Source organism: Sturnira hondurensis, unplaced genomic scaffold (assembly GCF_014824575.4).
Source record: "Sturnira hondurensis isolate 20B ecotype Veracruz unplaced genomic scaffold, ASM1482457v3 Scaffold0009244, whole genome shotgun sequence".
NCBI lineage: Eukaryota > Metazoa > Chordata > Mammalia > Chiroptera > Phyllostomidae > Sturnira > Sturnira hondurensis.
This window is the reverse complement of record NW_028081875.1, coordinates 6,794,417-6,820,071: the sequence shown is the minus strand read 5'-3', so window position 1 is coordinate 6,820,071 and position 25,655 is coordinate 6,794,417. Positions and strand designations below refer to the sequence as shown.

Sequence of the window (25,655 nt, the reverse complement as noted above, 5' to 3'; positions counted from 1 at the left end):
AATGCTCTCCTCTAGGGCTTTAATGGTTTCACGGCTTATATTTAAGTCTTTTATCCACCTTGAATTTATTTTGGTGTATGGTGTAAGTTGGTGCTCGAGTTTCATTTTTTTGCATGTAGCTGTACAGTTTTCCCAACACCATTTGTTGAAAAGGCTATCTTTACTCTGTTTTATGTTACTGCCCCCTTTGTCGAATATTAATTGACTGTAGAAATTTGGGTATATTTCTGTGTTCTCTGTTCTGTTCCATTGGTCTATGTGCCTGTTTTTATGCCAGTACCAGACTGTTTTGATTACAGTGGCCCTGTAATACAGTTTGATATCAGGTATTGTAATCCCTCCTACTTTGTTCTTCTTTCTCAAAATTGCAGCTGCTATTTGGGGTCTTTTATGGTTCCATATAAATTTTTGAAGTGTTTCTTCTATGTCTGTGAAATATGCCATTGGTACTTCAATAGGTATTGCATTAAATCTGTAAATTGCTTTGGGTAGTATGGATATTTTGATGATGTTAATTCTTCCAATCCATGAACATAGTATATGTTTCCATTTGTTTGTGTCTTCCTTGATTTCTTTCTTCAGTGTTGTGTAGTTTCCAGTATACAGGTCTTTTACTTCCTTGGTTAGGTTTATTCCTAGGTATTTTATTTTTGTTTTTGCTATATTGAATGGGATTTTTTTCTTTATTTCTGCTTCTGCTGTTTCATTGTTGGTATACAGAAATGCCTTTGATTTCTGGATATTGACTTTGTATCCCTCTGTTTTGCCAAATTCATTTATTGGTTCCAGCAGTTTTTTGGTAGAGGCTATAGGATTTTCCATGTACACTATCATGTCATCTGCAAACAATGACAGTTTTGTGTCCTCCTTTCCGATTTGGATGCCTTTTATTTCCTTTTCTTGTCTGATCGCTGCAGCTAGAACTTCTAATACTATATTGAATAGAAGTGGTGAAAGTGGGCAACCTTGTCTTGTACCTGATCTTAGTGGAAAAGCTTTTAGTTTTTGCCCATTGAGTATGATGTTGGCTGTAGGTCTTTCATATATGGCCTTTATTATATTGAGGAATGCTCCCTCTATTCCCACTTTGCTGAGTACCTTTATCATAAATGGGTGTTGTACCTTATCAAAAGCTTTTTCCACGTCTATTGATATGATCATGTGGTTTTCGTCTTTTCTTTTGTTTATGTGATGTATTACATTTACTGATTTATGAATATTGAACCATCTTTGTGTCCCTGGGATAAATCCCACTTGGTCGTAGTGTATGATCTTTTTGATGTATTGTTGGATGTGATTTGGGTATATTTTAGCGTCTGGAAGGCCCCTCCTCCACTTCCTTGGTGGTGGAGCCCTGACCCCAACAGCTGGGCTGCCACCTGCTTACTGATGCCAACAAGGTCCCCTACATGTACACAAAGCAGCTGGAGGAGGAGCCACGGGGTGGCTCCTGCATGAGCCACCCCTGGGAGAGCCTAGTCCTTGCAGGAGCTACAGTTGCCAGCACCCTGCAGCTGCAAAGCCACTGCAGGTCACGCTCAGAACTCAAGTACTTCACATGTGAACTTCGAGCACTCCAGCTACCTGTCCCTGCACCATGCCCACAAACCTGCCTGCTCTGCCCACACTGCTTCCACGACACCATGGAGATGGCACAGCACATGTGCCTCCACTAAGTTCAGACCTGGCTCTGGACCTTGGCATCTGACCCACACAGCAGCACACTCAAATTTACTCCCCAGCTCTGCTAAAGCTACTGCCTTATACTGGGCCTCAGTTCACTGACCTATCCAAAGGGAGAAATGTCCTTCCTTCAATCGTTCCCTCTCTTCCTCCCTAATTGTGTGATGTAGACCAGATCCTTGCTCCTCCCTGGGTCCTTGCCCCTCCCTGAACCAACTGCAACTAGGTTCCAGTCCATCTGTGCCATGTGAGACTTTGCAAGTGATTTAACATCTCTGAGCCCTGGTTTTCTGATCCAAAGTGCTAAATGGTTGTCCGCATAAATATTTGACAAAAAAGCACAGCATGACTCCTTTTAATATCTCCCCCTTCTACCCAGTCACCTTACCCTTTACTCAATAAACATTCCACACTGTAAAAAAGGAAGGAAGGAAGGAAGGGAGTAAAGAAGGAAGGGAAGGAGGGAGGAACGAAAGACTCAGTGAATGGCAGCTCAGCTGTGGGGGTCAGGGCCATGTCTTGGGTTTGGAAAATATTTTTTGCGTCAAAATAAGCAGGATGTATAAAAGAAAAATTAATTAATTAGATTTCATCAAATGTAAAAACTTTAGCTCTTTTGGAAAAAAAGAACTTTTATAGGAAAATGAAAATCCAAAGACTGGAAGAATATATTCGCAAAACTTACATGTAACACAAGAAAACGTGAATAACTCTATAATGCAAAGATATAGAGCCCAATTTTTAAAACACAAAAAAATTTGAACAGATACTTTCCCAAAGAAGATGTATAGAGAACAAATAAGCACATTAAAAGACATTCAAAATAATTAGTTGCTAGGGAAATGCAAATTAAAACCACATCCAGGGACTTCTGGTCACAATGGCAGTATAAGTAAACATAGTCCTCACCTGTTCCCACAACTACATCAGAAGTACAACTAAACTACAGAATAACCATCATGCAGAACCACCTGAAAATGAGCTGAATGGAAGTCCTACAACTATGGAATTAAAGAAGAAACCACACTGAGACTGGTAGGAGAAGTGGAGAAGTGGAATGGGATGGTCCCACACTGATATGTGGCAACTAAAACTCAGGAGAATATCCGTGGGGGGATCTCAACTGTCAAGGCCCCCCGTGAGGAACAATGGGTCCCAGCTCCACACCAGGCTCCCCAGCCCAGTTTTCCAGTGCCAGGAAGAGAAGTCCCCATAACTTCTGGCTTTAAAAACCAGCAGGGATTAGGTTTGAAAAAGATGAAGGCTTCCAGAGTCCTAAGCAGCTCCTTAAAGGGCCTATGGATGGACTTACTTGGACTCATTTCCTTTGAGCTCCAGCACAGAGCAGCAGTTTGAACAGCACTAGAGATAAACAGGGAAGGAACTGAATTGTTTGGCATCAGGGTGAGAACTAAAATGGCAACTTTTTCCTAAACAGGAGTGCTGCCAGGGGCCATAATTCCTTTGATGAGCCCTCTCCCCACAGAGCCAGCAGGTGGGTACCATATCTGAGACTCCATAAACCTGGTTCACAGTATTTGCTCCTCTCTGGTGATTCCCTGAGGCCCCAGCCCCATGTAACTTTGAGGCCACCCAAACTGTGCCCAGTAGATTTTTCATACAAATGGCTTGTCTTGGCTCTTGGTTCAGTTTCTCCTAAAATCTCTCATACAAGCAACATTTGGCCTCAGTGAGCCACGGACCTTTCACTAACTGGCCCCAGGCCTGGCACTAGCAGCAGCCAGACTTGGTTCTCAGTTTGGCCTTGCCTAGGCAATTCCAAGTCTAGCACAAGTAGCAGCCATCTGCAGATCACTTTGTAACTTATGCTGGTGGCTATTGAGCAGGAGAAAGGTGGTAGCTGACCTTGGCCTGCATCTCCCAGAAGGCCCCAGAGCCTGCATACTCAGTAGACAGCTTCAGACTATATCGAAGCACCACCACCCAATGACCTCCACAAATGATATACTTAAGGGATGGACTCACTGGGCAACTGATCCCTGCTGAAGTAAGACCTACTCTATGGAGTGGGCCCTGCACAACTGATCCTCCATGGTGATTGTAGGTTGTTGGTCAGTGGTCATTACCAGTCCCTGCAGCTGATTGACCTGGGTAAATCCCTCCCATTGATGTGCTAATGGCAGTCAAGGCTCAACTGCAAGGGGAGGGTATACTCAGCCCACAGGAAGGGCACACCTTGAGTGTCCAGCTAAGGTGATAGGGTGATAAGCTGTGCCACTGAACCCTACAGGACACCAATTACATTAGGTCACTCCACCGCACTGGGCAGATGTAGCATCTCTACCTAATATATAGAAACAAATACAGGGAAGCTACCAAAATGAGGGGACAAAGAAACATGGCCCAAATGAAAAAACAAAACAAAACTCCAAAAAAGAGCTAAACAAAATGAAGACAAGCAATCTAACAGATGCAGAGTTCAAAACACTGGTTTAAGGATGCTCAAGGAACTCAGTGAGAACCTCAACAGCATGAAAAAGACATAGTCAGAAATGAAGAATACACTAATTGAAATGAACAATTTACAGGGAATCAACAGATTAGACAAAGTAGAAGATGAATCAGTGATTTGGAATCTAAGAAAAAACAAACAATCAGAACAACAAGAAGGAAAAATAATCTTTAAAAAGGATGGTGTAAGAAGTCTCTGGGACAACTTCAAGTATATCAATATTTGCATTATGGGGCTGCTGGAAGGTAAGAGAGAGCAAGAAATTGAAAACATATTTGAAAATATAATGACAGAAAATTCCCCTAACTTGGTAAAGGAAATAGACATACAAATCCAGGAAGTGCAGAGTCCCAAACAAGATAAACCCAAAGAGTTCCATACCAAGACACATCATAATTAAGATGCCAAAGGTTAAAGACAAATAGAGAAACCTAAAAGCAACAAGAGAAAAGCAGTTAGTTACCTACAAGGGAGTTGTTTTCTTTATAAAAACTTTGCAGACCTGAAAGGATTGGCAGGAAACAGTCAAAGTGGTGGAAAGCAAGGACCTACAACCAAGATTACTCTGTCCTGTGAAACTATCATTTAGATTAAAGGACAGATAAAGAGCTCCCCAGACAAGAAAAGTTCATTACCACCAAACCAGTATTATGTGAAATGTTAAAGGACCTTTTTTAAGAAGAGGATCAAAAATATGAATGAGCAATAAAAAGGCAATAAATACATATCTATCAACAATTAAATCTAGAAGGCAACAAAATGAATAAACTGAACAGAAATAGAATCATAGATACAGAGAATGTTTTTGATGGTTGCCAGATGGAGGAAGATTCAGAGTGATGGGTAAAAAAGGTGAAGTGATTAAGAAGTACAAATTGATTGTTACAGAATAGTCATGGAGATGTAGAGTACAGCATTGGGAATAGTCAATAATAGTCTAATAACTATGTATGGTGTCAGATGGGTGTGAGATTTATTGGGATGATAATTTATTATGTATGTAATGACTAATCACTGGGGTGTATGCCTGAAACTAATATAATAATAATATATGCCAACTGTAATTGAAAATTTAAAAATGATTAAAAAACATATCTGCTATTTCACTAAAATGAATAAAAACAAAAATAAAAGTATTTGTGAGGATGTAGAGCAACTGTAACTCTCTATACTGTTGGTGGGAATGTAAAACGGTACAACCTCTTTGGAAAACACTTTGACAGTTTTGTTTGTTTGTTTGTTTTTCAGGTAAACATACACCTATCACATGGCCCTGGCATTCCATTGCTAGGTATTTACCTCAGTGAAATGAAAGCATCTGCACAGGACTACTTGTATACAAATGTTCATAGATTTATCTGTAATAGCCAAAAATTGGAAACGACCTTGATATCTATCAATAGGTAACTAGATAAACAAATTGTGATGTATCTGTACAATTTAATACTATTCAGCATTAAACAGAAATAAATGTTTGTTTTATCCAACAACATGGGTGAATCTCGAAATAATTGGGCTAAATTAAAGAAGCTGGCCAAAAAAGTACTAGCTGAATGATTCTATTTATATATGAAATCAAATGCGAACTAAGCTATAGTAACAAGAAGCAGATCAACAGTTGCTTACAAATAAGGAGGGGCACAAGAGAAAATTTCAAAAAGGTACAACACATTTGGAAGTGATAGATTTGTTCATTTTCTTGACTGAGGTGATAGTTTTAAAGTTATATGCATATGTCAATTGTGCTCATTAAATAAGTGCAGTTTATTTTATGTCAATTATGCCATTAATACCTGTAAAATTTAATAAAAAACAGTGGGTGGGCAAACATGATTATGTTCCATCTTTAAATTCTTTTTGACCACAATGCGTCTTAGAAGGTTTTAAGAAATAATAAAGAGAATGAGATTACTTACGTGAGAAAGTCTGTCTCCCTTTGAATTCTCATGATCTCTGTGCTTGTCAAACCCTTATGGCCAGTTATGTGTGCAAAACCAGGGAACTAAAATTAAGAATATAATATAATCATGGTAAAAGCTGTGGTATAATGAAATTTCATTAAACATTAATTTTAACTTTTTTTCTTACATCCAGCCTCTGTCATTTCAAAACCATGATTGGGGAAATTGTAAGTAATGATTACCCCAGTATCCAACATTAAAAATTAAAATGCTCTTTGTAATCAGATATGTATATTACATTAAAAACATAAGTTTACAAGAGAAGATATCTGAATTTGGCTTTAGACGAACAAGATTTTAGAATCTAGAAACCTAAGTTAGCACACATTTTTCTCGAAGATTATATCCCTAGGAAACCCAAAAGGACTCACCTAAAAGAATAAATGCAGCAACTGTCTGCTGTCATCCACAAACACTGAACTCACTTCAACTTACTTATTTGAGCATCCACTCTATACCAGGCACTGTGTTTGATGCAAGGAGGGAGAAAGATAAACATCACAGCACATAGCCCCTCCTGCAACTCACAGCCTATCCTGTGATTGGTTTGATGTGGTCTATATGTCCGAGTGGTAATAAATTGGGACAGAAAGGAAGTTTTGAGAAGCAACACGAGGGAAGAAGCTAACACTTATGGAGGGTTGGACAGTATTTTTTTGTAGCTGTTATCTCCTTGACAATTCACAATGACCTTAGGAGGTGGGTAATATCCCCATTTTATTTTATTCTTTTAACATTTACTTTTTATAATTTCAAACTTACAGAAAAGTTGCAAGGAGTGTACAAATAACTCCTGTATAACGAGTTTAAGCAGTCATTCATGTTAACATTTTGCCCCAAGTGATTTCATTCTCTTTCTCCCTCTCTCTCTTTCTCAGAACTGTGGAGAATAAGCTACAGTAACAATGTCCTCTGTCTCTAAATACTTCAGTGTGCATTTCCTATGAACAAGGATGTCCTCTTACACAGTTATCAAAACCAAAAAAATTAACAGTGATGTAATATATTATCTAGCTCTGGCTTATGTGGCTAAGTGGATTGAGTGCTGGCCTGCAAACCAAAGGATTGCCAGTTTGATTCCCAGTCAGGGCACATACCTGGGTTGTGGGCAAGGTCCCCAGTAGAGGGTGTGTGAGAGGCAACCATACACTGATGTTTCTCTCCTCTTTCTCCCTCCCTTCCCCTCTCTCTAAAAATAAATTATATATATATAATTTATATATATATATAAATTTCATATATATATATATATATATGAAATCTAACCCACAGATCTTTATTTAAACTTTATTGATTGTGCAAATGATGTCCTTCACAGCTATATTTTTCTTGCTTTAGGATTAACTCTAGAATCATACTTTCATTTAGTTGTCATCTCACTTTTGTCTCCTTTAATCTGAAATAGTTTCTCAGTTCGTATATCCTTTATGATGTTGACATTTTTGAAGAGTAACAGGTCAGTTAATTTGTAGAATCCCCTTCACTTTGGTTTTGTCTGACGTTTCCTTGTGATTGGATTCATTCATGCACTTTGGTACAAATACCAGAGAAATTATATGGTATCTATCTTAGTGCATCATATCTAATGGCACATATATTCCTCATTTTTGAGATGAAGATGCTACTGAGGCTCAGATAGTCCAAGTCACCTGCCTCAGGCCAGATCAACAGTAGCTTCTCCAACATGTCTGCAGGCTGAGCTTAGGACTCCAGACTTTATGTTGCAGACAATGGGGATCGGTCAAAGGGTTTCAGTTGTTTTTGTGTCAGATCCAATATAGCCTAGACTGAAAGTCTCAAAGTGGTGGTCTATTGGCCAAATTTAGCCTGCCTTTGAGTTTTATTTGCCCCAAATATACAATTCTTTTTAAAGTATTTTTTATTGATTATACTATTAGTTTTCCCAATTTTCCCCCTTTATCCCCCTGCTATTCTGTACCCCACAACCCTTCAGCATTCCCCTCTCTTAGTTCATGTTTATGGTTTGTACATATAAGTTCTTTGAGTCCTGTTTCTCATACCATTTTTTAATCTCTTCCCATCTACCTTATGCCTACTAACCATGCTTCTTTTTCCCTGTACTTCCCGCCCCCCGCCCTTTTCCTCCCTTTCTCCTCCCCACTGAAATCCCCCCCTGTGATGTATATTTCTCTGATTCTGTTCCTGTTCTGGTTGTTTGCTTAGTTTTTGTTTTCATTGTTTTTCTTTTCTTTTAGGTTCATTTGTTGATAATTGTGAGTTTGTTGTTATTTTATTGTCCATCTTTTTTATCTTCTTTTTCTTAGATAAGTCCCTTTAACATTTCACATAATAATGGCTTGGTGATGATGAACTCCTTTAACTTGACTTTATCTGGGAAGCACTTTATCTGCCCTTCCACTCTAAATGAAAGCTTTGCTCGATAGAGTAATTTTGGATGTAGGTCCTTGCCTTTCATGACTTCAAATACTTCTTTCCAGCCCCATCTTGCCTGCAAGGTTTCTTTTGAGAAATCAACTGATAGCTTTATGGGCACTCCTTTGTAGATAACTGTCTTCTTTTCTCTTGCTGCTTTTAAGATTCTCTCCTTATCTTTAATTTTGGGTAGCTTAATGATGGTGTGCCTTGGTGTGTTCCTCTTTGAGTCCAACTTCTTTGGGACTCTCTGGGCTTCCGGGACTTCCTGGAAGTCTATTTCCTTTGCCAGATTGGGAAATTTTTCCTTCATTTATTTGTTCAATTAAGTTTTCAATGTCTTGCTGTTGTTCTCCTCTGACACCTCTATAATTCGGATATTGGAATGTTTCAGGCTGCCCCAGAGGTCTGTAAGTGTCTCTTCACTTTTCTGAATTCTTGTTTCTTCATTCTGTTCTGGTTGGATGTTTATTTTTCCCTTTTGTTCCAAATCATTGCTTTGAGTCCTGGTTTTCTTCCTGTCACTGTTGGTACCCTGAATATTTTGTTTTATTTCATTTTTGGTATCTTTCATTTGTTTTTTTACTTTTTGACCAAGTTCAATCAGTTCTGTGATTATTTTGATTACCAGTGCTTTAAATTCTCCATCAGATAGGTTGGCTTTCTCCTCATTGCTTAGGTCTCTTTCTGAGATTATTTGGGACAGAAAGTTCTCTTTCTGTTCTTTCATTTGGGCCATATTTCTTTGTCTTGGTGCACCTGATAAGTTGTAAGGGGGCAGGGAAACCCTCTTTGCTGTGCTGTGGTGCTGCCTGTGAAAGAGGGGCCAGAAAGGGAACAATGCAGCTCTCCTGCTCCTCTCTAGAGTACTTTTCAACAAACTCTTGTGTGAGACTGGGAGTTTCTCCCACCGCAACAACCACTTAGTCCACAGTCAACTCAGAGTCTCAATTTCCCATTCAGTCAGACCTACCCTCAGTCTGCTGCCTCACTGCAGAATCTTACTGGTCTGGTTATTTTGGTTGACTTTTTCTTTAATTTCTTGGTTGTTGGAGTTCCATGCAGTTTGATTTTCTCACACTTGTGGTGGTTTATTGATTTTAGATTGGTTGTTATCCTTTTGTTTGTAAGAGGAAGTGAAGTGTTTCTACCTACGCCTCCATCTGGGCTAGAACTCCCACAAATTCTTTTTTTAAACAAACTTTTAAGTAATCACTAACATTTAAATTAGGTTATAACATAAGATGCAGGTTTCTTTCTTTCTTTTTTTTTTTTTAAGATGCAGGTTTCTGCCTGCAAATTCCTCAGAGGTAGAAAGACTGAATGCACCCAGGGGTGTCTAACCTGCGACCCTCAGGCCACATGCAGCTCCAGATGGCTATGGATGTGGCCCAACACACAATTGTAAACATACTTAAAACATTATGAAATTTTTTTGTGATTATGTGTCACAAAGTATTTAATGTGTAGCCCAAGAGAACACTTCTTCCAGTGTGGCGTAGAGACATCAAAAAGTTGAACATCCTTGTAGGCCTTCTTCTTAAACGTTGGCTGGAGCTGAGTAGAAATAACCCCTTGAGCTGGCAGGGGGCATTCCACCTGGCCAGAGAACCCCCAGACTTGTGCCCTGACACTAAAGCTAGGTGTCAGCTGTTATTTATGTTCCATAAAGGCTGTCTCATGCATTTACTCTGCTGCCTGGCCCTTGATAATGTCCCCAGACCAGATTCTTAGCTCAGAGACACCTTGTCTCCATGGTGGTTATTGACATGTTATAATACCCACCAGCATCATTAATTCTGATGTTTGCTGAAGTATGCTTTGGGTGAGATTGAGCTGGAATATTGAGAAGAATGTCTTATCAACATGAAGAAAAAGGGGGAAGATAAACATTTTTTGGTCCTTTACAGCTTCTTTGGCCCTCTAAACTCTAGTCAAATTCCCTAAACTTGTCCTCATCTTCCCCCTTTTTTTAGAATTCTGAATCTTGACATCTTTACATGATGTTTTACTCTCTTTCCCTTGGAAAAAAAAACAATTCTTAAGTAACTAGGTGAATAAGGTTATATAAATATCCTTTCACAGAGAAAAGAATTCTTTCTAAACATATTAGAGATAAGTAAGGACNTGGCCCTTGATAATGTCCCCAGACCAGATTCTTAGCTCAGAGACACCTTGTCTCCATGGTGGTTATTGACATGTTATAATACCCACCAGCATCATTAATTCTGATGTTTGCTGAAGTATGCTTTGGGTGAGATTGAGCTGGAATATTGAGAAGAATGTCTTATCAATATGAAGAAAAAAGGGGGAAGATAAACATTTTTTGGTCCTTTACAGCTTCTTTGGCCCTCTAAACTCTAGTCAAATTCCCTAAACTTGTCCTCATCTTCCCCTTTTTTTTAGAATTCTGAATCTTGACATCTTTACATGATGTTTTACTCTCTTTCCCTTGGAAAAAAAAAAACAATTCTTAAGTAACTAGGTGAACAAGGTTATATAAATATCCTTGCACAGAGAAAAGAATTCTTTCTAAACATATTAGAGATAAGTAAGGACATGCAAGGTTGTTTTTCTGAAAATAGTTATGATTGTGTTTTGTCATATACCATTCATTTTTCAAAATGATACTTTTTAAATCTCAGAAGCAGTTTCTTATTTGAGCAATACCCACAAGCATTGCTCACAAGAGTTGTATGTGCCCAATGCTCTGTTTGGTAACCAGGAAACCATTCTTTCCATAAGACTGAAAAAGGTTATATTCTCTTATAGAGATGGTTGTCCTTTTGCTTAGTGGAGTTTGAAAGCAGACCTAACTAGGTGTGTGGGCCTCTGGCCTGGGCTTTGTGATCCCCCAGGAAATACAGTGAGTGGGCCAATGAAAGAAATCAGGGAATCAGGATGAGTTGCACCATAGCATTATAGATCGAAGTGGAGGGAAGAGCTTGATTTCGAGATAAGGGCAGTTAGCCCTGTGACTGATCCTTATCCTGATCCTTGATCATCAAAGTCCTCCACAGACTCCATCCAGGCTTATGAAATCAGATTATCTAGGAGGATTTCAGGAGGGGTAGCTAGAAATCAATCAATCTATCTATCTATCTATCATCTAAAGTTCCCCCCAGATTACTGTAATGTTCAACCAGGTTTGGAAAGAAAATACTTTTTAACCTGTATACTTGATTATAAGTGTGAGTAGACTTGGAATCACAGGTATATAAGAAGCAGTTGCAGCTAGATTAAAATGTGGTTCAATGTATCTTCTTCCTGGGGCTCAGACTGGAGGAAGAAGCAAGAGCTCTTAGGTTGTCCTTAGGGGCCAAGATTCTAAATTGGACTTTATAAACATTGAAAAATCAACTTTCTATAATAGAAGTAGTAGTAGGCAAGTAGTGTAAGGGCATCTTTCTTCTGTTTTTTTAATATATATATGTATATATGTAATATACACACACATATATATCTTATTTATTTTGTACATAGATATATATGTGTGTATATATGTGTGTGTGCATATATATTCACACACACACACATCTTTTACTTAGGTCATAAATCACTTCATCTTGCCAAATCCAGTGGGTAAGTTCCTGTCCTTGTCTAATTTGAATCCCAGTAAAACTTCAAATAGATGACCACTGTCTTCTACTAAAACCCTTTCTTCTCTTGGCCTTTTCTTTTCATTTCATTCTTTCTTTCTTATTTTTTTCTTTTGCTTTCTCCTACTTCTTTGGCTCTTCCTCCTCTACTCAAATCCTAAGTCAAGGATTTTGTCTTGTGCTATCTTCTTTTTCTGTACACTCTTGGCAAGTGATCTTATACAAACCCAAGCTATAAATACCATGTATACAGAAGTAGGCAAAAGTAAGTCTACAGTTATGAGTATGTAAAACACACAGTATATTCTTGTATTATTATTAATTATTATATTTTCTATACAAACAACTGTAAATCTACTTTTGCCTACTCTGGTATAGCAAGTGTTTCCACATATATCTATTTCTAGTCCTGACCTCTCTCCTGGGTTTGGGCAGTTTGGATCATCACCTCTCACCTGGAACAAAAGCCTTCCAAATTATATTCCCCTCTAAATTCCTCTACAGCCTAAGATCCAAACTAGGGTCAATGAGAAAATCTTTCTCTCTTCTTTTAAATGCAAATTGGATTATGTCTTACTGTCCAGATGGATTCCCTTTACAATGAGTAGAAAATTCAAACTTCTTATAATGGGACTTACCCACAGTATTCTGTGATTCCCAATAATGTCTACCCACTAGAATCACATAAGGGTGAATTTTAAAAATAAAAAAAACTATGCCCAAACCCCACACCAAATCAATTAAATCAGAATTTCTGAGTTTGGGTTCCTGGGATTGCTGTGAAGCCCCTCAGGTGATTCTAGTGTGCAGCCATTATTTGAGAACCATAGCTCTCCATGTTCTGGCCCAGTCTACCACTCCCACTTCACCTCCTACCTTGCTCTCCACACCAGCCTCCCTGCAATATGTTATCAGCTTAACCTGACAGGTGCCCTGAGTGAGGGAAGAGCCGCAGAAAGGGCCCAGAGCAGTGTGAGTGAAGCCTCACTGTCTGGATAACAAGCTAAATGGTGTGTGACAGCAATTCCTGCCCCTTCCCACCTTCCAACCCCACCCCCACCCCATGAAGACGTGGCTGGAAGAGGTCATTGCACTGAGGCACTGAGTGTTGGTCAAGCAAGTGAAGTATTCAGGTAAAGGCTAAGAACCTTCCCACTCCTTTTCAGTCCCAGAGGACAGAGCTGCATGTGACCTAGAGGTCAACATGGCAGCAGGGGGAGGTGCTGTCCTGTCAGTCTAAGAAAAGGACAGGATTGGCTAGGGTGCATGGGCACTCTTGTAGGACACAGAAGTGTGGGCTTGGAAATATAAAGTGAGGGAAGGGAGAAATGCACTCAATATTTCTGGACCCACTTCATGGATGTGGAGGCTGGGGCTTAAGGGACTGGCTGGCCCTAGAAGCTGTGTGGTCAATGGTGGCTCTTAAAAGAAGGGAGTCTGAGGCCCACAGCAGGAAGAGAAGCTGAGCTGCTTGGAGGAGGACTCAGTGGCTGCCTGAAATTCCCAAAGGACAGTATTTTGAATGGTAGAAGGAACTCTGGGCCACAGCCTTGGCCTGGTCTGGTCGGAGGTGTCTGGGTTTTCCTCTGGGTGCTCTGGAGGGGATGGGCTATGAAGCAGGAGCCTGTCGTCCTCTTAGATTGTGCAGCTTTTGAATAAAAGACCTCTTTCCTTTTCTCACCAAATGTCTGCCTTCAGAATTTACCCATGGGTGGCATCAGACAGCCGAACCCCACTTTTGTTTGGTAACAAATACCTACTTTGCTGTACTCGTTGTTACTGCTGCCATGAGGTTTGCAGGGCTGGCTTCTCTTCATCTTGAAAGTTCAATTCAAATGTCACCTTTTCAAGAATACCTTCTCCTAATATGCTGAATTAGAACACACTTCTTCCTTCATGGTCATTCTCTCTCCCAGGGTTTCTCAGACTTGAATGTGCATCAAAGAAGGGCTAAATAAAACAGATTAGTGGGCCCACCTCCAGAGTCCCTAATTAAGCAGGTGTGAAGTGGGGCCTGAGTATTTGCATTTCTGATAAACTCCCAGGCGATATTTGTACCACTGAAGTGTGAGGTCCACTTTGAGAACCACTGCTCTATCCCATTACCCAGTGTATCTTTGCATGATAGGTATCACAATTTTAAAAATTTTGTTTCATTATTTGCATATGTATTATCTTCCTAACCCCACCCCTCAATAAAATGTAAGCTTCATGAGTACAAGAGACTTTCTAGCCAAGCACAGTATTCCCAGTTTTGGAACATGGCGAAAAGGCTGGGAAACATTTCCTTAAAGTAGTTCCTGGGAAACATTAAAAAGACAGTAGGTATGTAGTACTGTTACAATTTTCTTTAGAAGTTACCTGGGACTGGCGGGTGGGTGGTCTAGAACTTGATTGTTCACGGTAAGCTGGGATTTCCAGGGGACTGTCTGAGAAGCGAAGATCTTTCAGTATTTTAGGTTCACTTCTTTCACCTACCTCAAGGTCTACAATTACATCAAAAACATCATTCTGTGAACATTTGTAATTATATATACAATCATGCAAACATGACTTAATAGTTGGAAAACTTTAAATAAGGGACCACTGTCATCACATTCTTTCCCTAAAGTAGTAATCAAGTAAAGATGTTCTCACTCAGTTGAACTAGCACTGAGAAAGAAAAAAAAAATTAGCCCAGACTGAGAAAATTAAAATCTGCCCTGCTACATTCCAAAATATTTCACATCATGCTGGCAAAATAGATAAATCCAACTGCAAGTTTATCAGAAAATATATCTCCCCAGGACAGAGTAGAGCAGTAAAATGTCCTAACAGCACCCACCCCCGCTTTGAGTGACCAAGGTTTCTTACTTGCCAAGAAACCATGTTCTCTAAAAAATCAGATGTTCAGAAACTGCTGTTTCAAATAATATCAATAAGAATGAAACATGTGAAACTTGCCTGAGGACCTAAGCCACTCTGACATAGACAAGCATCTTTAATTTCCAACTCTGGTGCAGAGCTTCAGAGAAGGATTTCTAAGCACAATAGCCATATTTATCTTTGTTGTTTCCAAGGTAGCAGAACACTGATTCCATTATGCAGTCCATACCTGATGGTGACCACCTCACACACAGCCCTGCTGTGCTCTGAACCTTTCAAACACTCTGCTTTCATTTACATGAAACGACCCTCCCCCACCAAGCCCTCCACTATCTTTTCCTTTATTTGGCGGTACACCCCATGCGTCCTCTGGCATAGGACCCCCTTATTGCAATGAGTCATAAACCTGATTTTGGCAGACTGCTGGATTAGCTTTTGTGGATAAGCCATTAACTAAAATAGCACTACGACTCAAATTATAGCTTATTTTATTCCAACCCTTCTGCAGACAAAATAAGCTGTGAACCTGTTTGGGGTTTAGAATACTAAATGTCATCTTCATTCTCTCATGTCATACCTAGAAACTTTCTAAGGTTTACATTCCAACCCAGTTTATTTTCAGCATTCTTAGATTTCTTCCTTAGTTTTGATCCAAAAAATCCATTTTTCAATTCCTAGGAATGAAAAAATTTCATGTCAGTCACTTAATTAGGTTCACTTAGAATGTGAACATTCTAAGTGGTAGAGGCAGTGTCATAGTGTGTTCTTCTTCCTTGAAAGGATTTACAGTGGATTTTACAAAGTGAACTCTGCTTCATCTCACTCTGGAAACACACAGCCTTGTATCTGTGCTGCCTGGTTGGCAGTGTATCTGGTTGGTAGGCCTCACCAGGTCAAGTGGCCAAGATGAGAGGCAGGTAGTATGACTTGTAGGCAAGATGTTGTTATCACAGGAGTCTGAGTAGTAACAGAGGGACCGCCAGATCCAGGAGGCAAAGACAGGGTGGGGATCAGACCAAGACAGGACTTACATACACTACCTGCCCACATACAGTCCTTAACACTCCTCTCTGTACTTTCTCCATGGATTCATCTCTTATGCCTGACTCAGCCTGAGCACCTGATGACACATAATAGGCTCAGTTTCTGCTGGCTACCCCTGCCCAGTATAGAACCCTTCAGTGATCATACTTGAGCCCCACACTCTGCCTGCACCCACTGCTTTGGTCCCACAGCCTCCTCTCTGGCCTCTGGTCCACTTGGGCTAAAGAGACTCCCCAGAAAACTTCAACTCACCCCCAACAAGACCTGTGTGACGGACTTTTTAGTTGGTTGCATTATCGTGCATTGGGCCACCGTCTTACCCTTGGATCTATTTCACTGATACTCACAGCCCGGGGACTGAAGTTGCAAAGGTCCTTTTTAGATAGGTCTAGTTTGCTTTCCACAGTGACGCTCTGCAGCTATTTTGGAATGAAGACTTCAACATAACTTAAGGCTATGCCCACTGAGGGCCTCTCTCCAAGTCTGGTGCATCTGTTCAACAAATATACACTCACTGCCCTTTCCTACCTGCTCCTGTGCAAGGTATTGAGTATGGAAGACATGCTCTCTGACACTTGGCAGCTTACAGTGCAAGGAGATGCTATCATTGATAGCATGATAGAGTAATCATCCAAGATTACTCTATCCAGCAAAGCTATCCTTTAGAATGGAAGGGCAGGTAAAGTGCTTCCTAGATAAAGTCAAATTAAAGAAGTTCATCATTACCAAGTCCTTATTATATGAAATATTAAAGAGACTTATTTAAGAAATAGAAGAAGATAAAAAACTATGAACAGTAAAATGACAACAAACTCATAACTGTCAACAACTGAACCTAAAAAACAAAACCAAAAACTAAGCAAACAACTAGAATAACAACATAATCAGAGAAATGGAGAGCACATGGAGGGTTATCAGTGGGGAGGGGGAGGGGAAGAATGGGGTGGATAAAGGTACAGGAAATAAGAAGCATAAATGGTAGGCATAAAACAGACGGGGGAATGTTTAGAATGGTATGTGAAACAGAAGAGACAAAGAACTTACATGCACAACCCATGGACATGAACTAAGGTGGGGGAGTGTTGGAGGGTATGGGGAGTGCAGGTGGAGTGGGGAGAAAAAATTTGGGAAAACTGTAATAGCATAATCAATAAAATATACTTTAAAAAACCTATGTTTTTTTATACTTAAAGAAAACTTATGGGGTTCATGGCCTTACTCCCACTCTCCAGGCAAACACTGGGCACATTCAGGCGTGTGTGGGAGACCTAAAGTGCTCATTGTTCCATGCTAGGATTCTGTGGGGACGGAAGAAGCCATGGGTGTGACCTCCAGCATCTGCCAGGTCACCTTCAAGGCAGATGAGAACTAGAACATCACCATGGTGAAGGACATTTGGCTTTCAGAAAATGTGATTAATCATATGAAGGATCTCTCTCCATCAGGCTTGACATCTCCGCAGTATTCTGTGCTTACGGTGCCTCAGTTTCTGATGAAGAATTGAAAAGAAGAATAACTAAAGACCTGGCACTGGAGCAAGCCAAGAAAGAATATGAAAATCAGAAATGACTGCCCTAGCTGGTGTAGCTCAGTGGATTGAGCACGGGCCTGCGAACCAAAGGATTGCGGTTCGATTCCCGGTCGGGGCACATGCCTGGGTTGCAAGACAATTCCCAGCAGTTCCCAGCAGGGGACGCACAAGGGGCAACCATACATTGATGTTTCTCTCCCTCTCACCTTCCCTTCCCCCTCTAAAGATAAATAAAAATAATAAAAAAAAGAAACAACTATAGCAAGGCAAAGAACTAGACTGCAAAAGGGCTGTTGCCAATGAGCAGTTGACCACAGCTATTCTCCGAGAGAAAATATCAAGTGAGGAGGAACGCACTAAAGCAAAGCACATGGCTAAGCTGCTTGAGGGGAAAGATCGAGTAATAAAGAGACAAGGTGCATACTACAAAGAGCAGTTGGCTAGACTGGAGGGGAGGAGTTCAGAGTTCTACAAAGTCACCACTGAACAACATCAGGAAGGTGCTGAAGAGGTGGAAGCAAAATTCAAGCGGTATGAGGTTCATCCAGTTTGTGTGGATCTGCAGGCCAAAATCCTCCAGTGTTTGCCTCCAGAACGCCCAGCAGACACTCAGCTGCTCTGCTCTGGCCAACCAGCAGAGGCACTGTGTCAACCAGGCCAAACAGAGCATGATTGAGAAAGGAGGATAAAATCATCTTTCAGAACAAGCAAAACTCCTTCAATGTTAATTCCACAGGTAGAACATTTTTTTTTCCTAATGAGAAAGTAACCTACTAAAGAGAAGCACCAGAGAGCAGATTAGATAGAAGTACATCACAGTTCAATTAACAATGATTTGAAACACCAAGGCCTACATCAGGATCAGCCATGAAGGAGCGACCACAGTGTTAATAAACCCCAAATGTGATGACAAAAGAGAAAGGCAGCCCTCTCCACCTTTTGTACTTTCTATTCAATTTTCTCTTCTAATCAAGCTCCATCATTTGGCGACCTACCCTTCAGCAAAGCTTGGGGTTGGGTTGGGGACAAGGGAACTGGAGTGGGGAGAGGAGTGTGCCCCCCATCTCAGGCCAGAGTGGGGCAGATTTGTCTAGACTGTTGCACATTGGGTTTCTCTCTATTTCTTTTCTACTTTGACTTTGTAAGAGCTATTTCATTTTAACTTATGGTGGTCATAAGTTAAAAGGAGAGAAAATGTACCTCTTTTACTGGAATAATGTTTATGATTATAGGGGAAATAGGCATTTTCTTACCAGCATAAAGACAGCCTTGTTAAAAAAAAAGTGTGATGACTGTGTTATAGTTTCATTACTTGCCTGCTTTGAAGAATTGAGAGCATTTTCAACACTGTCTTCTGAAGAGACTGTATTTTGTGGTTCATAGTCCACCTGAAACACCTTTGTTACAATGCCACTCTGTCTGCAGTCTCTGAAAATTATTTTAAAAAGAAAAACTCTATATTATACAAAAATTCCATAAAAGGTGGTTAGCAATTAAGATAACTATTAAAGTCCCTTAGTCTAGTTACTAAATTTATTATATTTTAAATTGGAGAAATCAAAATACAACTTCTATGGTCTTTGTCAACCTTATTTTCATTTAAATTACCTATCACTTTGTAAAAAAAACACTCCAAAATGCATTGCCTTAAAATAAACCTATAAGTTAACCAGGCTCAGCTGGGTAGCTCTCATCTGCAATCTATCATGTTGTTGCAGTCAGATATTGGTTGGGCCTGGAGTCAAAAGATCAACTTGGCTGGATGTCCAAAATGGTTTCTTCCGACTTTTTCTTCTCATATTCACAGCCTAAGCTAGGATGTCTCTGTCTCTCTCTGTTATTAGATGGTTAGTTTGGGCTTCCTCACAGTATGGAAGTCTCAGGGAAATCAGACTTCCTACATGGTGGCTGGCTTCACCCAGTATTTATGTTCCAAGAGACCAGAGGAGAACCTGCAGCTTCGTGTGATCGAGTCTTAGCATCATTTCTGAAGCATTTTATTGGTCAAAAGTAAGTCATAGGGCCAGCCCAGGTTCAAGTGGAAGGGCTACACTGGGAGGCATGGTTTGTTTTTGGAGACTATCTACCATACTCACCATAAAGATTTTATACTTTGTCTCAAACTATTCTAAAACAAAGAATAGTGTTACCTGTACATCATTCTATGTGACTTAAGGGAATTTACCTTATCCCATCTGTAGGTAGCATAATATATGCTGTTCTGGTGGATATAAAGTTATTCCTCAAATACTACCATGTCTTCAATTTATTCACAATATTTTACAATTGCTGTTGTTACTCTCTGATGCAAAAGAAGTTCCAGGAAAAAGCATGTAGAGGTGCCCATAACCAAAAACTGGTGGTGATTTATTCTAAGCACCAGCATCTCACCTATACTATTTACTTTTTAAAAATAGTTTTATTGAGTTATAATTTATAGGCCATAAAATTCACTGATTTTAAGTATATAGTTTGATGATATTTAGTAAACTTACATCATTGTGCAATTATCACCACAATCCTGTTTTAAAACACTTCCATTCTCCCCACCACAAAAGTCTTTGTGCAAGTTTATTGTAGTCACTCCTTGCTACTACCCCCTACCCCAGGAAACCACTGATCTGCTTCCTGTCTCTATAGCTTTGCCTTTTCTAGAAATTTAAAATACATGTAATCATATAAATGTAGTCTTAGCTGTCTTACTTCTTTCACTCATTTTTTTTCAGGTTCATCCATGTTGTCGCATGGATGTTTCAGTATCAGTATCACTTTTATTGTTGAATAGTATTCCATTCTATGGATGTACCACAGTTTATCCATTCCCCAGCTGATGGTCATTTTAATCACTTCCAGTTTTTAGCTATGATGAATAATGCAGCTATGAATATTCACATATAAGTCTTCATGTGAACATATTTTCATTTCTCTTGGGTAGATAGCTGAGAATGAAACTTCTGGGTCATATGATAAGTATATGTTTAACTTTTTAGAAACTGCTGTACTGTGTCTGTTCCTTTTTGCATTCCCAGCAGCATTACTTAAGGATTCCAGTTTTTCCATATATTTGCTGACACTTGACATTGTCAGTTTTTTACCATCTTTACTCTTGATCATATTCTCTGTAACAAACAGGTGCTTGATATGACCCTTGTGTATTAGGATATAGGCTGGCTGCTGTAGCACAGCATCAAAACAACAGTGGCTTAGCCCTGGCTGGTGTAGCTCAGTGGATTGAGTGCGGGCCTGTGAAGCAAAGGGTTGCTGGTTCGATTCCCAGTCAGGGCACATGCCTGGGTTGCAGGCCAAGTCCCCAGTAGGGGATACATAAGAGGCAACCACACACTGATGTTTCTCTCCCACTTTCTCCTTCCCTTCCCCTCTCTCTAAAAATAAATAAAATATGTTTTTTTAAAAAAACAGTGGCTTAAACAAGATAGAAGCAGCAGGGTGTAATCAGCCCAAAGCTGGTAGAGAGGTAACACAGTGAGGGAGGCATTGTGTCAGATTTCCACCTTGTTTCTCCAGTATCCCTAGATAATTTCATCTGTTCTCACAGTCCAACGTGACTGACCACCACATCCACAGTACAGCCAGCAGGAGGCAGGGCTGATACCTTCTCTTTAAGGGCATAATCCAGAAGTCACACACATCACTTCCACAAACATCTCACTGGCCACAATTTAATGACATTGCTTTCACCAGCTGCAAGTGATTGGAGAGGTGGTCTGGTCCCAAGTGGGTCTGCCTATGGTGAGCTGGTACTGTGTGGGTTCTTGACTTCATGTAGGAAAGACTTCACAGCAGGAGTCCAGGTGACTACAAGGGTATGTTTATTAAATATGGGTACAGTAAAACAAGGAAGAGCTTAGCATAAAAGCACGAGGAGAGCCTAGGCTAGGCGGCCTTAGCTCACTGGGAAATTAGAGAAAAGGGGGCCTTAAGGACGGGTTCAGGGGATTAGCCTCAGATGAGCTGCTGCTGCCTACTGCTTCCCTGGTTGCAAGTCTATTAGGGGCCATTGGAATTTAGGATGTGCATGACTTTAAGTTGGGGAAGAAGAGAAAGAAGGAGAGGGGAAGAGAATGGCACAGGCTGCTCCCCAGAGGGAGAGCAAGCACTGGGTCCTTTGTCTTGAGGCTTTTATCTCCTTATTGCAGGCAGGAAATTTTAGAGTCCCAGGGGAGGGTTTCAGCAGACTATTCATTGGTTTTTCAGGTGTGCTCTTTCAGGGTCATGGTCTTCACTGATTGGGCAGTGCCAAGGCAGGGGGCCGTTAGTCACTGCAGCTTGTCCTGGTGTCATTTACCTGATTTCGCTGCTTTTCTGGGCCTGGAGATGCAACATAACTGAGGCCTAGATGTTCTCTATAGGGAGGTGGCCTTCTGTGTCTGGCTGTAAATTGCTTGGCCATTTTGTTCAGTTATCTGTCTCAGTTTCCCTATTACACTTGTCCTGGCTTACTGGCCTGTCTTACACGGAGAATTGGGAAATATCTGGGAAACCATGTGTCTTGCTAGAAATCATGAGCTCTATTTTAAAAGACTAGAGACACCAATATTAGGGAACAGCCAACAGCTGTCTTTACCAAAACATCTGGCTCTGCTTGGTACATTTATTTGATATGTTTAATTTTCACTGCTGCCCCCCCCATTTGTGTTGAAAAATCAGAGCTGGAACACAGTTGATTCTGTTTTATCTGTCAAGGTACTTAATGCTTTTTACATTTCCAATGCTTTGTTATTAATTGATGTTAATATTGGTCTTTGATACATTTTTCTGTTTAACATTTCTTTTGCAACTTCTCATATTTCTTACATGCTGTTTTTTACATTTCTTAAAATTTCTGAGCCTTTTAGTAAATAAGTCCCAACTTAAAATTCTTTAACTATTCAGAAATGCATAAATATCAATTCCAAAACAGTTTAGAAATGTTTAACACTAAATAATATTTGGTTTAAGCCACAGTTTTAGAGGAGGAAAAAATTTCTCAGAAATATGCAATTTGCCCTGACTGGTATGGCTCAGTGGATTGAACTCTGGACTGCAAGCAAGGAGTCACAGGTTCCATTCCCAGTCAGGGCACATGCCTGAGCTGAGAGCCAGGTCTCCAATTAGGGGCACATGAGAGGCAACCACATATTATGTTTCTTTCCCTTTCTCCTTCCTTTCCCCTCCTCTCTAAAAATACAGAAATAAAAATCTTTAAAGAAAAAATAGCCCTAGAATAGCCCTGGCTGGTGTGGCTCAGTGGATTTAGTGCTGGACTGGGAACCAAAGGGTTGTTGGTTTGATTCCCAGTCAGGGCACATGCCTGGGTTGCAGGCCATCCTCAGTAGGGGGTGCAGAGAAGCAACCACACCTTGATGTTTCTCTCACTCTCTTTCACCTTCCCTTTCCCTCTCTCTAAAAATAAATAAAGTCTTTAAAAAAGAGAAATATGCAATTTATACAAACAGCTACTTTATCAGTGATTGACAATATTTAAGAAATAACATACTTGGCTTTCTGTGCTAGTTGGATATTTGCATGTTCACTGGCTGGAGTTACTTACAGATGGCTAAACTTTGGAGAAATGTATGTTTTGTTTTGTTTTTAATAACAAAACCAGATTTACACAAACATAAATCTGGATACAGATAAAGATAAACTGCTGATTTACCTTATTCACCTCAACATCCTGTCATCTGAATGTTCCTTTTGGTCCCAGGTCTATTGTCCAAGATACAGTCATCCTCTTTCTTAGCATACTTCCCAGATACCACAAATACCCCCATCCAGGGATCATTCAAATCCTGGACTGTTGGGAGCCCACCAGCAGTCATCCCGTGACACAGTCAGGACAGATGAAATGCATCTGCACAGCAGAGGCAACTGTGGCTGGATTCCCTGTCTATCTCTCCTTGCATGTTTGTTTTTGTGATTAATAAGTGGTGGGATTTTTAGACACCTGTATTTCAGGCCCAATGATCTGCATAATTCCAATGAAGTTATACAAAATAATTTCTTGGCCAGAGGGCAAAGCCCCTCCTAATGAAATAGCCCATGAATATCTAAAAGTTGATGGAGTAACAGCCCATCCTCTACCTTGGACAAAAATATATATCTAGTAGAATTAGACAGATAAAAGAAGCAGGACAAGCTAATTAACTATTACAAACTAAGAACGTAGAAATAAATGCCCCATGCCTAATAATAAGAACTTTAACAAATAATAAGACTAAAGCTCTTATTATTTATTAGTTCTTTACATATATTTATTTATTATCTAAATTTATTTATTATCTAAAGCTCTTTACATATAGCTAGTTCTAATTGTCTAATTAATGACTCTCCTGGTCAAAATAACTTTTGTTTATCATAACTTAATCTATGGAATTTCCTGTACTTTTTCTAGTTACCTCTGCATTAATCTTTTCTGCTTAATTGGTCATGCCATATACCTATTATGTTACAATCTCTATAAAAATAAAGTTTAAATCAAACCCTTAGAGTTTGGTCAGACCCACAGAGGCTGGCTGTTCTCTGGCATCCAACCGGGTGTCTGACTCTTCATTCATTGCCTGCGCCGTCCATCCTTTAGGGACTCTGAGACCTGCTGAGGCTGGACCCTGGCACTGGATAATTGTAAGGCTCCTTGCATTTGCATTTACAGCCTCACTGTCACAATGAGGAGAAGCCTGATTTCCATCCACTTCCTCTCCCTCCTTAAGGTCCAGGTTGTCTCCCTGACCACAGCTGCCCCTTTTCTTGGTGACTCAGCAAGGGCTTTTACCCATGGACTTTGTTCCCCACAAGCAGAGCCCAGAAACTAGCTTAAATTCCCTGCAAAATAAAAGGATTTCCTGATTGTAATCCCAAAGAAGGATTAGGTTTGGAGTTGGAGCTAGAAATCCTACTCGGAGCCTAAATCTCATTGGAACATCTGTCAATTTTTGCCAGGGTTAGAATCGGAGACCTTAAAAAATATGTATCTTTAGGAATAATAATAAGAGGTACACTCAGCATAAAAAATTATATGTAGCTTTATTTTCACAAAGATTACTATTCCCTCAATAAAACACCAGATTTGAATGATTGCAAGGAGAGTGAAGATGGAGTTGTAGAAATTCTGCAACTTGGTCCAGGTCAGGTTTTCTCAACCTACTGAAAACTGCTGAGCACTGGCCAGATGTCTTGATTGGTTGGAATGTTGTCCCATACACCAAAAGGTTGCAGGTTCAATCCCTGGTCAGGTATGGGAGGCAACCGATTGATGTTTCTCGCTTACATCAATGTTTTTTCTTTCTCTTCCTCTTTGAAATCAATAATATAATAATAATTTAAAATATCTTCAGGTGAGGACTAAAAAATTTAAAGAAAACTACTGAAAGTTTGGGCTAGATAGGTCTTTGTTGTGGGGGGCTGCCTTGTGTGCACTGTAAAGTGTGTAACAGTATCCCTGGCCTCTACCCACCAGATACCACTTGCACACTCCCACCTCTAGGTATAGAAACTGAAAATGTTTCCAGACATGACAAAAATGTCCCCTTGGGGCTAAAATTATACCCATTGAGAACCTATGGTTTAGGAACATAAAAGGGTTCAGTGAAAACCACTTATTCATCAGACTTACACTTTTCAAATTGAGGCATGCCTGTTGAGTTGGGTCACACAACAGCAGTCTTTTAGCCCTTTGCTAAAAATCTGAATAAGACCTGGCTGGTATAGCTCAGTGGATTGACTATGGGCCTGCGAACCAAAGGGTTGCCAGTTCGATTCCCAGTCAGGGCACATGCCTGGGTTGTGGGCCAGGTCCCCAGTAGAGGGCACAAGAGAGGCAACTACACATTGATCTTTCTCCTTCCCTTCCCCTCTCTCAAAAAATAAATAAATAAAATATTTCAAAAAATCTGAATAATAACAAACAACAATAGCTACTACAGACCTTACTTCTGATTTTCATAATGGCTCCAGTAAGTTCTGCTAACCTCATTTAACAAAGGATGAAACTGAGACTCATATGGCCACATAACTTAATGTCACACAAATAATTTCAGATGGAATTGAGATTAAAATCCACATGTGAAGTTCAACAAACTCCATCCTCTTTCCCCAACTCCAAACTA

At 40.0% G+C, this 25,655-nt stretch overlaps 1 protein-coding gene and 1 pseudogene across 1 annotated transcript in view; one reads left to right on the top strand and one right to left on the bottom strand.

The window, feature by feature from the left end:
• DZANK1 (double zinc ribbon and ankyrin repeat domains 1) overlaps nt 1–20,050 on the bottom strand; it is a 101,458-nt gene extending 81,408 nt beyond the window's left edge. Inside the window, exons 1-5 of the mRNA XM_037056997.1 lie at nt 20,046–20,050; nt 18,867–18,978; nt 15,553–15,649; nt 14,472–14,596; nt 6,073–6,158 (exon numbers count right to left, since the gene is read on the bottom strand). Coding sequence (XP_036912892.1) covers nt 6,073–6,158; nt 14,472–14,596; nt 15,553–15,649; nt 18,867–18,978; nt 20,046–20,050 — 425 coding nt within the window. The remainder of the gene's footprint in view (nt 1–6,072; nt 6,159–14,471; nt 14,597–15,552; nt 15,650–18,866; nt 18,979–20,045) is intronic.
• LOC118994388 (MICOS complex subunit MIC19-like) lies at nt 17,338–18,257 on the top strand (annotated as a pseudogene).
• Nucleotides 20,051–25,655: the final 5,605 nt, after the last annotated feature.